The sequence below is a fragment of the Arachis ipaensis genome, chromosome B03 (assembly GCF_000816755.2).
Source record: "Arachis ipaensis cultivar K30076 chromosome B03, Araip1.1, whole genome shotgun sequence".
Classification (NCBI taxonomy): Eukaryota; Viridiplantae; Streptophyta; class Magnoliopsida; order Fabales; family Fabaceae; genus Arachis; species Arachis ipaensis.
The window spans coordinates 123,700,116-123,713,831 of NC_029787.2; the positions used below are offsets into that span (position 1 = coordinate 123,700,116).

A 13,716-nucleotide genomic window follows, 5' to 3' on the forward strand; every position below is an offset into this window, starting at 1 on the left:
ATGAATAATAGAATAAAAAAATTAAAATTATAAATCAAATTATTAATTAATTATTTTTAATTTTAAATTTTAAAATTTAATAAATAAAAATTAGCAGTTACATCCAATTTAAATTTACAATTTCGCTATCTAACCAATAAAGATTCTACCAACTTCTGCCAACTCTTGCTTATGATTGTGTTTAATGAAAATATTTTTGTGGATGTGTCTAATAAAAATAGAGTAATGCTAGGGAACCAAAAGGGTATTAGCAAAAAATCAGCCAAATACGTTTGGGTGAATCCAAAATCTCTACGAGTTAATATATATGAATGTTTCTTCTACTAAGTATCAGAATGTTTCTTTTTCATACTAAATGGATGTTCTTTTATATATTTTCTGAATTTTTTTGTATTACAAATGTGAATGTTTTTATTTCTTTAAAAATTTTATATTTTTTTTAAATTTTATAGATATTTAATTATTTTTGCTAAAATATAACTGGATATTTCTTTTATTAAGTATTAGAATATTTTTTTTTCATATTAAATGAATATTTTTTTTTATATTTTTGTGTATTAGGGGATTGCATTATTGCGTGTATTAGGAAATTGCATTATTGCCTCTTATATCTGGTTGCTGTATGTCTCCGCTTCTATATATAAATCATAGTATTTTTCAATGGTTGGTTTGCCCTTTATACATCTGAATTGGGAGTGGGGAAAAGCCAAGCATCAGAAATCACAGAAAAATGAGATAAGCAACATTTTAGGGAAAAAATCTGACAACTGGTCATCAATGTGAATATTTAAAAATCAATTAGGACACCTAATAACAAATCTCATCAAAGGGAACCCCACCCATCTAAGGTGAGAAAGGAATATGATCATATGCATGCAGATAGATGAATGAAAACTCCCTTAAACTTATGTACAATTACACACACACAGTATCCTCACCTACCATGAGATGCAGTTAAGTATACGAGTATAAATTATGATGGCCAAAAGGAATCATATGCACACAACAGTTCCTCCGTTGCCTCCTCCCTCCACGCCCGCCACCGCCTCCATGGCTTCTCAGGTTGTCCCCCCGCCCTCGAAATCGCCGCCGCCTTAGGGATCGAGCTCAAGTTCAACTCCAACTGCAATGGCGGCTCCGGTAATACATTTGGTTCACGAAAGGGAAGCGGTTCTTGTCGACGGTGGCAAATTCGACGAGCCAGATGTCAGTGATAGAAGATGAGTGGGTCGCAGTGGGGAGGCGGAGAGGGCCTGACGGTGTGACGGTGAAAGAGAGTGTGATTGTTGGAGGTGGATAAGTTAATGTGAGAGAGAAGATGAAGGTTTTTATAGGTTTTAATTAGGTTTACCTAATCAATTTTAAATTTTTTAAATTTTGAATTTAGAAACTTTAAAAATAATTAATTATTAATATAAATTAATGTGATTTTGTTTAGTTTTTGGCTGATAACCTCTTGATTACATATACTTTTCAATGAAAATATCTTTTTTATGGTTATATCTAATGGAAGTGTCTTTGTGTGATATATTTCCTGAATATGTTTCTTGATATATGTGTTTTCTAGTGGAGATGTCTTTAATATTAATTATTATTGGCAATAAATTGGCAAATAATATATACTTTTCTTTAAAATTAACCTCCTTCCTCCATTTGCCATTTTTGGTCTGCAGAGGCACCCCCAAGCGCTGCTTCACTTCCCTCTCTCCGATGACACCCAGCCTCCAGCCAACGCCTCCATCCGCCCATAGACACCGCCAAAACATCTCCGCGAACGTCCGATCACTCCGTGCATCATCTTTTGCGTTGTCCATCCGCGTGACAACCGTGCACCCCGCAGTCATGCCTTTACTGTTGCAGTTCACCACCACCGTTGACAACAACGACAACTACCTCGATGCCAACGCATTGTTCAAAGCCATGCAGAATCTCCATTCCGTTCTCGCCTTCCGCGGCTTCAACCGCAAGGTTTTATGGCAGTTCTCGCTTCTTCCTTCTCTTCTTCCTCCGTCATCTTCGCCATGAACCTTACAATGCCGCACAGTATGAACAACATGCTAGAAATGCAGTGAGAATGTATGTAGTGGAAAGCTTTATATACGCATGTGGATGTTTATTTTTCATGCAAATGAGATGTTCATTATTAATGTAAATGGGATGTTTGTTCTTCATATAAATGAGATATTTATTTTTAATGTAAATGAGATATTTATTCTTAATACAGCATTCGAGGTTGGTGACGGCAGGAGATAGATAGTGGGGAGGGGATTTGGATTAGAAAGAAGTGTAATTAGAGTTAAAAAGGAGGGAATAGTTAAAATTTCCAATGGTAGAGTTAAAATGATTTTTTTTTTAACTTGATTTAGGGTGTTTTTTTTTAATTCTTAGTGGGCTGAAAAATCATCACATTATTCAGCATTATTCAAAATTTTCATTGTCTACTCAACAAAACCCAAAAAATAATTCAGCCACAAATAATAATCTTATTTTCAGCTCAATTGACGTGATTACTTTTAGTAGGCGAATAGCCGAAATTCCTACCAAAAAAACACAAACAAATAAAATACCCTTAGCTAATTTTTTGTGAAAGTTATTTTACTGTGTAATAACTTGCGTGCCTACTATACATTGCTACCCCCTGACTAGGCTCAGTAGTATTTGGTATGGTATATGGATGGATTCATGGATATATATGAAGGTGTGACAGAAGTATAGTGTTATTATAACTCACCCAAACTAAATAATTTATCATATATAATTCATAAGGGTATAACCAAGCACAAGAAATAGTAGAGCAGAGATGGAGAAGAAAGAAAATGCAGCAGCATCTCCTATGGGAATGGGAGGAGTATCTAGCAGGGACGAAGAGGTAGCATGCAACTCCACCACCATGCGTGCTTCTGAGACCTGCCTCCGTCTTCTTTCCATTCCTCTATGCGTCTCTGCATTACTCCTTATGCTTAAAAACTCTCAACAAAATGAATATGGATCCGTCGCCTACACTGATATTGCAGCTTTCAGGTACACACTTACAGCATCACGAAAAACAGGGTGATTCTACGAGTGACTAAGGTGGTTATGATATTTTAAAAAATATTGATAAAATTAAAATATTTATTTTTTATTGTTAAATAATATTTTTAAAAAGTGTTTCTTAAAAAAAAAATATAACTAAAATATAAAATAAATGTAATTTTTTATATAATTTCTGTAGTCATTGTAGCATAATAATAATACTAGAATTCGCGCGCCTAAAAAATATAGGAAGAAAACACTTACATATATCATAATTGTTGAGATCTGAATGTGTTGAATTTTGCAGGTATTTGGTGAATGTGAATGGCATATGTGCAGGTTACTCACTGCTTTCAGCACTATTCATTGCTGCTATGCCTCGCCATTATTCCACTATATCTCGTGCTTGGACTTTCTTCTTCCTTGACCAGGTAGGTCCACTTTTTGCTTTTGTTCTTGTTCTTGTGATTATGTTATACAAATGAATTATGTTTTGAATTAAACAGGTGGTAACATACATGATTGTGGTGGGTGGAGCCATGTCAACAGAGGTGCTGTACCTGGCCGAGTATGGAGGCGCTGCAACAACATGGAGCTCTGCATGTGGCTCTTTTGGTAGATTCTGTCACAAGCTCACAGCATCCATAGCCATCACATATGCTTCTGTAGGTTGCTATGTGTTGCTGTCACTCATGTCTTCCTACAAACTATTCACCAACTATGATGCGCCACCTATAAGGAGCCCCATTACTGCCATTCACATTGTGGCTTTCCATGCCTCGCCCAATTAGTCAATTAATTTCGTTATTTCATGTAGTATCGAGTATGTGCTACAAATCTAGAATGTGCCAGTCAATAAGCAAATAACTTGGGTCATACTTTATGAAGTTTTCCAGCTCTTATAACAATCAAAAGTTATTATCAAATCTTATATAACTCTATTCTTGATTAATTCGATATGGTTCAAACATTCAATTTGTCCTAAAATTCATATTCATACCAATAGTGCAAACTAAGGGAAGACTTTTTCACCTTATATTAAAAAAAAAAAACCTATCAGAGAAGGAAATTGTCTGCACCTCATTGCAGACATCCATGCCAATACATTGACTGCTATCTGTGAGCGCCATACCGAGTTGGATCGAGCTGAATGCTTGCTTGAGAAGATTTTCTGAATTTTTTTTGTTTTATCTTTTAGAGAAAAATAAAAATTTTATGAAAATGTCAAAGTAAAAAAATTGTTTCACGGCTAACAAACAAATTACGATGTTAACATTATTATCATTATTATTATTTAGTATTAACATTTAGGAAAATTTTTAAGTGTGCCGTTATATCGGTGTTTTAGTTATTTTTAATCGTTGATCTTAATTATAAAAAATATATATAATATATATAATTAAGATCAACTAATATACCGATGTGACAGTACATTTGAAAAATTTCCGTTTCTATTATGTATAGATGTGAATTCAAGTGCGGAATGTTGCAGTTGCACTAGTTTGTGAGAAACCCTAATAAGGGGAAGGCGATGAGAATGAGCGATAAGTGGGTGGAATTGGTAGGTTGTTCGAGCGAAAGGCTTCCGGGGAACCTGGTACTGGAAATCCTGTGGCGTGTTCCAGCGACGGGTCTGGTTCATTTAAAGAGAGTGTGCAGATCATGGAGAACCCTAATATCCAGCCCCGAATTCGCCAGAGAGCACCTTAAGCGCTCAACTGCAGGTCTGCTAGCCTCGGACGCACGAATAGCCTATGCAAGCCAGTTCTCCCACCTAAGAAGAATTGGATTTTTGCCCTTACACTCTCTGTTCCATAATCCATCATCGCCTGCTGCTAAAGTGGTTAGCTGCTACGATATTGTTGGTTCCTGCCACGGCTTGTTGTGTTTGTTCGATACGGTTTCCAAATCTCGTGTTATGTTGTGGAACCCCTGTACGGGGTTCACATCGAAATGGCGGCAAACGAGTGCACCTATCATGTCGTGCGGCTTTGGCTATGATCACGTCAATGGCAAGTACAAGTTTCTTGCGGTTGTGAAGAATGAATACGGTGCACTTGTGAGCAAGATTTTCACGTTTGGTGTGAATCATTGGAACAGAATTCTAGGTGGCTCATTAATTTACAGCGTCACTGAGCTTAAGGGGTTATTTGTGAGCGGCACTTTTAACTGGTTGGTTTCTCGGCCTAGGGGGTCCGTAATACTTTACCTTGATTTGGGCAGGGAAACTTATGGTGAGTTGTCTCTTCCAGAAAGGGATCCGGATGATAATATCAGAATAATACCCGTCATAGGTGTCTTGAGGAACTGCCTCTCTGTTTGCTTCGACCATAAGAAAACTCATTGGGCTGTGTGGCTTAGGAATAACCGATCTTGGACTCAATTCGCCATGATCCCCCACCACCCCCAAATCACTAATCGTTTTGGAGTTGCATCTTTACGGATCCTCTACGTCTCCGACGATGATGTTCTTCTTCTCGAGAAAGGCCAAAACGCCGGGTTATTTCTGTATTACTTAAATGATGGGAGGATAGCTTTTCCTATGATTCATAGCTTCAGCGATGACTTCGTAGGAATGCCTATGTCTAAGCAAATAGGTCCAACGACTTTACTTGTTTATTATCCAAGCTTGCTTTCACCCATTCATCTTTAGGCCATTAGGCTTTCTTTATATTGCTTTATTCCAATGTAAGCAAAGTAATAAATTCAAGCCGTATTCCCTTTGCCTTTTACTGCTTTTGCCGTCTTTGTTTAATCACTCTAGTTGCGTTATGGGGCTTTCCCTTTTTTTCAGCAATTTTTATGAGCATTATACTAAAAACAGTTCTGTAAAATCATCTTATAGAAAGCTATTCATTGGTCTATCACACAAGTGTTACTCAATAGGAGGAGAAAATCACACCAAGACAACTTAGAATTTTAAAAGTCTCTCTCTCTCTCACACACAAATATCACAGTTCTTAAGATTAGAAATTCTAAATGCAAATTGTAACAAAACCAGGAAATCATCACTGTTTAATAGGGTAGCAATCATCTCGAAACTTCAGCACACCATAGCAACTATGTTTAAGACAATATATAGATGATAATTATATAAAAGCAATGACAAGTACTGAAAGCACCAACGTACCTCTGCATTAGCAAGCCTTAGAAAATCTTCACACTCTTCAGGTTCGACATTCAAACTTAGCAAAGCATCTCGAACTTGAAATTATTAAGAAATTTATACAAATCCTATATTTGATTATGTCATGGTGTTGGATGCCAAAAAGTCTTCACTTGCATAACAATATATACAAATCAAAAGTACATGACTGCACATCAAGATTTTAAAACTGATAAATGTCTCTTTCTATTAGATATGCTCTTAAGGCAACTAATACATCAACCTCAATCGTCATAAGCAACAGATATATCATGCCAAGAATTGGCATTATAAATTCTCAATTCATGATCCTAACAGAACTTTGAACTCTCAGGTAGAATCTAAACAAGATGTTATGCTCATGGTCAAAGGTAAAATAATTGAGCTACATACAAATTGATTCATCAATACAGCAAGTAAACAATATTTGATACACCATATGACCATATATTCTTCTTCTTTTGAAAGCGGCAAAATGTGTATCATACCAACTTGGTGCCAAGTTATGTGTTCTATTGACTGCCACTTACAGCATTTTCTTTCCTAAAAGCTCGAAGTTGCTCCTTGAACTTTTTGCTCTCTTCAAAGTTGGCCTTTCGCTTTAGAGCTTTCTGTTAGAACATATCCACAATCATCAGAAACCATGGGAAAACAAGATTAAAAAAAAAGGGGTCAGTTTCTTTATATATGAATGAAATGCTCACTTCTTGTCTAAAACAGCGATCCAACTTTATTTTCAAATCTGTACATTCACCAAAGAATTTCCCAACAGGGTGTTCCACATGACACTTCTGGAACAGCTCAATAATCTGCACAAAAATATGATTTCTAGCAAAAGTTAATTATCACAACACAGCCTAAAATATGGTTCCTGGCAACACACAAAACATAAAATTTTCTCTTGCTCTCCTAGCAGGTAAGAATTTACTTACATTACATATTAAGCAACCGAAGTCTTGTGTTTAGGAACAAAAGTCCTACAACCAACTAGCTATTATCCATGTCATCGGAAAATTAACACAAATCAAATCATAGCAACAGCCATACTAGTAATACATACAACACAATATCTTACACACACTACCAAAAATAACAACTGATTAGCAAATAAACTCACTTCAGCGCACATTGGGTGCTTGTGTAACGTTAAGGGAGGATGCATCTTCCCACAAACAAATCAATCAGAAGCACCAACCAACGCTGCAATGCAGAAACCCCACTATTATATTCCGTCCTACTGAAGGAGTACTATAAACAGAAAATTGGCACCAACCCAAATGAAACCAATCGGAAAAGAGTAAAACTTTGAAATTTGTAACTACCAAAGATTAGAATATAACGAGAACCAACAAAGATGGAAATCTGGAATAGACCGAAGTGAAATTCAACATGTATATATATCTGGGAATTTCGAAACCTAAGTATAGCTGAAAACTATAATTTAAGGAGTGATGCGAAAAATTGGACTTACGAAATCCGAATCGGTGAGTTGGAAGACTCAAATCAGAGTTTGGAGGGGGGTGCCGTGTGTTTGTATGTGTTGATGAACGAAGATCATCTTGTGTTGATCACTTTTTATTATTTCTTTTTCGCCGCGGCATTTGTAATATTTACTAGTGTAGCCCCGCGCTATGCGCGGACGCCGCTACGCAATATATTTTATCTTTTTCTGTATATAAATAAGAAAATTATATGGTACAGATATGTACAGATTTAAAAATTTGTTTACTTAAACCACACTTTCTAAAGCCACACTTCTCACTTAAAACCGTAGCTCTTCACAAAGAAAAACGTCACCTAATGGAAAAAAGTAAATTAGAAGATTTAAGAGAAGAAATAATTAAGTTATCAAAATTAATAGATATAGAAGAAGAATTAGTAAATTCTGAAAATATAGAAAATGAAGAACACATCCTAGATTATTCAAGTGACGAAGAACCAGCAATTCCAATACAAATAAAAAATGAAGCAGGAACATCTAGGGATAATCAATCTCAATTTAAATGGGAAACAGGTTTTGATAATTATGCTTTTAAAAAAGGATTTATAAATAAAGATTCAAAATATACAAAAACACCATCAAAATACGTTCCTAAAATCCAGGAAATGGAAGGAGAAAAAATGCTCGATTTAGACCGTAAAAAGAATGAAAAAGAAATTTTCGAAAACTGGTTGAATTCCTTCTTATTAGAAGCCTTTACTAATCCAAAACTTAATGAATTATCTGGAAGAAATATTTGGAATTACATAGGGTTTCATAATAAAGGAGCTATAAGAGATTATATGACATCAACAGAAAACCAAATAATAGAAGAATTAGCAACAAAAACAACAGCTTATGATAAGATATTATATAAAGAATTTTTTGGAAAAAATATTATAGATCATAAACAAGAAGTCTATAATAAAGAATATCAAGAAGCAAAAAATCATTTAGCTAACATTCAGATATATGATCTATGTAATGTGGAGTCTTATATATGTGAATATAGAATACATTATTACAAATTAAAAGAAGAAGATAAAAATCATTATCTTAGTATGTATATAACAAAACTTCCATATCCTGCTAATGAATTTATTATGGGAAAATTTATAAGAGAAATAAATAGAGGAACAATTGAAAATAATTTTGGTGGAGCAACCTCTGCAATAAGAGAGGAAATAAAAGAACGTTGTATGCAAGAAGCAACTCAAAAAAGATTTGCAAATATAATTAGAATTTGCTGTCAGGATAATGAAGAGATACCTAAAAAATATGGTCTTAATAAAAATTTTCAAAGAAAAAAAAATATCAATTTAGAAAAAGAAAATACTATCCAAACTGGAGAAAAAAGAGGTATTTTAGAAAAAGAAATAACAATAAAAACAAAAGACAAAAAAATGATTATTGCCCGAATAAAAAAAAAATTGTAAGTGTTGGTATTGCCAAGAAGAAGGACACTATGCAAATGAATGTCCGAAAAAGAAGGATAAAAAGGATCTTACTAAACAAATAGAAATTGTTAAGTCCTGTTTCATGGAACCATTAGAAGAATCTGATGATAACTTAGACTATATTTTTGAATATGTCTCGAAAACAGACTCAGAGACTGAGTAATAATGCTATATTTATTACTATAAAAATAACAGAAAAGTTTATAAATACTTTCATAGATTCTGGAGCAACGCAATGCTTTGCTAGTTCAAACAAGTTTGGAACAAGGAAAAGAATCACTAGATTCTAAAGATTCCCTAAAGGAATTACTTTGCAGGTATATTTCAGGGACTTTTACTCCAACAGAACAAAGATATACCACTCATGAAAAGGAAACTCTAGCAGCAATTAAATCTCTTAAGAAATGGAAAATTGATTTACTATCAAGAGAATTTACATTAAGGACAGATTCAAGCTACCTAACAGGTTTCATACGATATAATTTAAAAGTTGATTATAATCATGGACGATTGGTAAGATGGCAATTATTTTTGTTACAATATCCAATAAAAATTGAATATATTAAGGGTGTCAAAAATGTTATTGCAGATACATTAACAAGAGAATGGAGTTCGTCTACAACGCATTAGATCAAGAAATTCAAAAATATGAGCAAGAGCTCGAAAAATGCAAGCATTGTCAGCAAATAAGGACATAGATCCAATCCCTCAAGAAGGCCATCGAAGCAATGAAATCAACACAACAAGCAGAAACATCAGAGTTCAGCCAGCTAAGCATGGTGGACAAATCAGGTGAAGAAAAAATTTCAGAAAATAAAACAATTGCTGAAATCATTAAAAAATTCACCCAAGATAAAAAATATTATGTAATTTATAATGGCCCCATGAAAGGAGTATATGATGCCTGGGAAAAAGCAGCACCATTCACACACCAGTCAAAGATAATTCATAAAGGAGGGTTCCTAACACTAGAAGAGGCAAAGAAATCCTTCAAGGAATATGAAGCTCTCCATCCAGAGCAAACCCTAAAAAGAGCAGATAAAGCTCCAATTCAAACACAGAGAACAGGGATAATAAGAAACATTCCTACAAGGGCTGAAATCAAGGAAAAGAAAAAGGTCTGTAGATCTAATCTCAGAGAAATCCTTAACATAGTCCTGAATTGGACTGAAGAAAAAAGGGCAATTTTGGGATATTATCCTGTTGCCAAAGAACAGCTAACAAAGCTGGTTATATTTTCAGATGCTTCCCCATCTGACACCTATCAGTTTTTCCAGTATGGATTAATTGATACAATCTTAATTTTTAATGATCTAAAAATTATTAGTGAGTTTCCTGCAGGATTCGTTGATGCAGTAAAGAGATTTAAAAATATGATTAACAATGTAAATCTAAGGGATATATCCCTAAAATTTACAAACAGTCAACTATTTTCTATATTAGAGACATGTTATTTAAATTTATACTTTCAGATAAATATCCCAAAAAATAGTCTTGAAATAAAGATAGAAGAACTTTTGGATGAAATTTGTGCTGAAAATCCTTTAGATGTTAAAAATACAAATAACGAATTAGTAAAAGTCCTTGAAATATAAGTTTAGCAATCTGTGACAAAAGAATTACTGATGACCCAATAGATCAAATAATTGGAATTATTCATGGAAATTTGGCAAACGTAAATGTTAAATTTAATGCCCACCTTGGATATGCTATACCTTTATCAACTGAAAATCTTGGAAGATCTGTAAGTTTGGCTTATAAATTTCATAGAAAGAATCTAATGGAACAAGATGATGAACCATTTTCAATTACATATGCAATAAATTATGCTTTAACAAATAGCCATCATAGTATAATATTTAAAAACAGAGAAAGAATTTATGTCGATGAATTATTTCAGAAAATTGTAAAAACAGAAATACCAAAATATAAAGCTATTGAAAACTCAGTTCTATTATTAAAAGAACCATCAGGAAAATTGGTTTCATCAAATTTTCAAATAAGAGAATCTAAAATTAATAGTCCCTTAAATTTATCTAAGTTAAAGATTAAAGAAGAAGATTCTGAAATAAAAGAATTAACAAAAAAGGTCGAAAAATTAAATGAAACCCTAAATACTAAATTATGACAATAAATAAAGAAGAAATGTATGTAACTTATCAAGATAAGAAACAAGAGCTCTTTGAAAGAGAAAATCGTTTGAATTATTTGCAGTTCTCTGAAATAAATCAAAGAGCATTTAAAACTCTAAAAATAATCTATGACAAGTTAAAAAGAGAAGTTGAAGAGTGGAATCCACCTCCTCATCTTCTTGATTACCATTGCTTTTCTACTATCCTTCATCAATATGAACCTAAGTCATTCAGAGAAGCCTCCTCAAACTCAAATTGGCAACAAGCAATGCAGGAAGAAATACAGGCACTTAAAAAAGCACATTGGGATTTGGTTGATCCTCCTTCTGATAAGGAAGTTGTGGGCAGTAGATGGGTATACAAGATCAAGACTCGCTCTGATACCATGTTAGAAATAAGAGACCAAACTAAAGAAAGTGTTTTGTGTATATTCAGTCTGATCAAAAGTACAATATACAAGGGGTATTTATAAGTGCTAAATGAATCAAACTAATAAAGGCATAGAATCCTACAATTAATATACAGATATGCTATATAAATATAAATGATACTAATTGATCTAAATTGATTCTAATAATTCTCTAACAGATTCTATTTTTTTATTTAAACTAGTGTATTCCTGCGCAATGCGCAGATGGTGCTACACAGTATATTTTATCTTTTTCTACATATATACAGCTATGTTTAATAAAATTAATACTAAATTATAGTGCAAAACTTAATAATTTTTTGGGATATAATAATATTAAATAAATTTTATGATTTGCTTATTGTGTAAAAAAATGTGTGGCGTGATATTACACATAATAATCTAATTAAACATAAAAATTTATTAATGATTAATTATTCTTACTTACAATTTTATAATGTTTATTATTACTAAAGATTTAGTTACATTTTAATGACTATTTTTTTATTAATTTCGTATGCTATTTATTTCATAAGAATCTTGTTTGAATAATAATATGCTTAAAATGAATACTCATTTTAAAATTTTAGTTCCTAAAATATTGTTGGAAGAATTTAATTAATGGATATAGATATTAAAATATTAATGCTTGTTTATTTGTGCAAAATAGATATAAATTTTGTATAGAAGATAAAAAACGCTTCTCTATAAAGAAGTTCAAATTTTTGGTTAACTAAAAAAGAGTACGACTGAGCTCATTAAATGTGAATTTATGGAGATAGTATTATATATTAATTATGAATTGGCTGAACCCACCTACTTCACTTACTCAAAACTGTTGGCTGATAAAAATGTTCATCTTCCTTCATCTAAGTGGCAACGAAAAACGCCAAAAAAATGAAAAAGCTTTTTTATGACCATTTTTCAACTACTTCTAAATAGTTTCATATGTTACTCATGGGGATCTCTTAGAATGCATTGGTTATAGCTGCATACACGCGCAGGATGAATATTTATACATGTTTATATTTGTTTCCATTTGAAGTTTGAAACAGTAAACTATGTAATTGATAATTGTTGGTTGGTTTGTTAAATGAGTAGGTGACGAAATAAAATAATGTTGTAATAGAATAATCATCTGGATGAAAATGGCAATAATTTCTTCATTACTTGACTGGCTCTTTGTACAGAGTAGTATGTACAAACCTCTCTCTGAATTTATTTATTGAGAACAGTAACGATTGAGCTCATGGAGGTAGATCTTGGTTTTGATTTGGTTTATTTTTTCATGGTAATTAGGAAACAAAAACTGATGTGAGAATTGTACATTGTCTCCATGGAGATTATTTCGGTAACCACCAAGATTGGGGAATAACATTGTAACACCCTACCATACAGAGTCTTATGCTTAAGTCATAATTCAGAGATGGCAAGGTATTACGACCTCTAAAACAAAAATTCAGTACATATAGTAGTATGAATAATTGATTATAACTAGGAGCCTTTGTAGAAAAAGGGGGTAAACAAAAACCGTAATCTCGAACGCGCAACACTCCGATCGATAACGTAACGAGCAAAGGATAAGCTAACGCAAGATCATATTTATACAAAAGAGTGTCAAAAACAGGAATATCAAGACTCAAAATCCGGCCGCGAAGATAACCGGCCTGAGCATAGCAATATATACATATGTTAAAATAAGGAAACCCCAAAGGAAACCCAAAGGGACACAAATACAAAAACCTATTCTCCAAAACCCCCTATAAGAGGAGTCATCAAAATTTGTATTATTTAATGGAGATAAAAGTATCTACAGTCAACGGTGAATGCCAAATCGAACAAATATTCGAAACTATAATAGACCTCCTTCAAGATCCTAACGGAAGCCGAAAAGAGATAATAATACATAATATATACACCTTCGACAATGGCACTACCCCTGGAGACCAAGAGTGGGTACGCCTAAAACACCAAAAGTCTACGTCCTGCGCTCCGAAGAGCAACTCCGTACGACCTCTGAAGACCTAATCGCTTCTAGGAAACAAGAGCCTTGAGACAAAACCAAATATATAGAACAA

At 33.4% G+C, this 13,716-nt stretch overlaps 3 protein-coding genes across 3 annotated transcripts; 2 read left to right on the forward strand and 1 right to left on the reverse strand.

Annotated features, from left to right (window-relative positions):
* LOC107631402 (CASP-like protein 2A2) lies at nucleotides 2,650–3,948 on the forward strand. The gene is made up of 3 exons (XM_016334834.2): nucleotides 2,650–3,021; nucleotides 3,323–3,446; nucleotides 3,522–3,948. Exons 1-3 carry the CDS (start codon nucleotides 2,801–2,803, stop codon nucleotides 3,804–3,806), a joined length of 630 nt encoding a protein of 209 aa, XP_016190320.1. The 5' UTR covers nucleotides 2,650–2,800; the 3' UTR covers nucleotides 3,807–3,948.
* Nucleotides 4,445–5,747, forward strand: LOC107633812 (F-box/kelch-repeat protein At3g23880-like). The gene is made up of 2 exons (XM_021119590.1): nucleotides 4,445–5,080; nucleotides 5,116–5,747. Exons 1-2 carry the CDS (start codon nucleotides 4,547–4,549, stop codon nucleotides 5,149–5,151), a joined length of 570 nt encoding a protein of 189 aa, XP_020975249.1. The 5' UTR covers nucleotides 4,445–4,546; the 3' UTR covers nucleotides 5,152–5,747.
* On the reverse strand, nucleotides 6,343–7,787 carry LOC107631404 (COX assembly mitochondrial protein 2 homolog). The gene is made up of 4 exons (XM_016334836.2): nucleotides 7,632–7,787; nucleotides 7,278–7,360; nucleotides 6,865–6,969; nucleotides 6,343–6,771 (listed from the first exon to the last, which is right to left on the reverse strand). The coding sequence occupies exons 2-4, from the start codon at nucleotides 7,320–7,322 to the stop codon at nucleotides 6,673–6,675; spliced, it is 249 nt and encodes an 82-aa protein (XP_016190322.1). The 5' UTR covers nucleotides 7,323–7,360; nucleotides 7,632–7,787; the 3' UTR covers nucleotides 6,343–6,672.

Excerpts from the sequence above, each read along its gene's own strand:
- LOC107631402 (XM_016334834.2), top strand. The coding sequence starts at position 2,801 with ATGGAGAAGAAAGAAAATGCAGCAGCATCTCCTATGGGAATGGGAGGA. Across the intron at positions 3,022-3,322 it reads ACTGATATTGCAGCTTTCAG|GTATTTGGTGAATGTGAATG; the intron begins GTACACACTTAC and ends TGAATTTTGCAG. Across the intron at positions 3,447-3,521 it reads CTTTCTTCTTCCTTGACCAG|GTGGTAACATACATGATTGT; the intron begins GTAGGTCCACTT and ends TGAATTAAACAG.
- LOC107633812 (XM_021119590.1), top strand. The coding sequence starts at position 4,547 with ATGAGAATGAGCGATAAGTGGGTGGAATTGGTAGGTTGTTCGAGCGAA. Across the intron at positions 5,081-5,115 it reads AATACGGTGCACTTGTGAGC|AATTCTAGGTGGCTCATTAA; the intron begins AAGATTTTCACG and ends TCATTGGAACAG.
- LOC107631404 (XM_016334836.2), bottom strand. The coding sequence starts at position 7,322 with ATGCATCCTCCCTTAACGTTACACAAGCACCCAATGTGCGCTGAA. Across the intron at positions 6,970-7,277 it reads AGCACCCAATGTGCGCTGAA|ATTATTGAGCTGTTCCAGAA; the intron begins GTGAGTTTATTT and ends ATTTTTGTGCAG. Across the intron at positions 6,772-6,864 it reads ATCGCTGTTTTAGACAAGAA|AAAGCTCTAAAGCGAAAGGC; the intron begins GTGAGCATTTCA and ends ATGTTCTAACAG.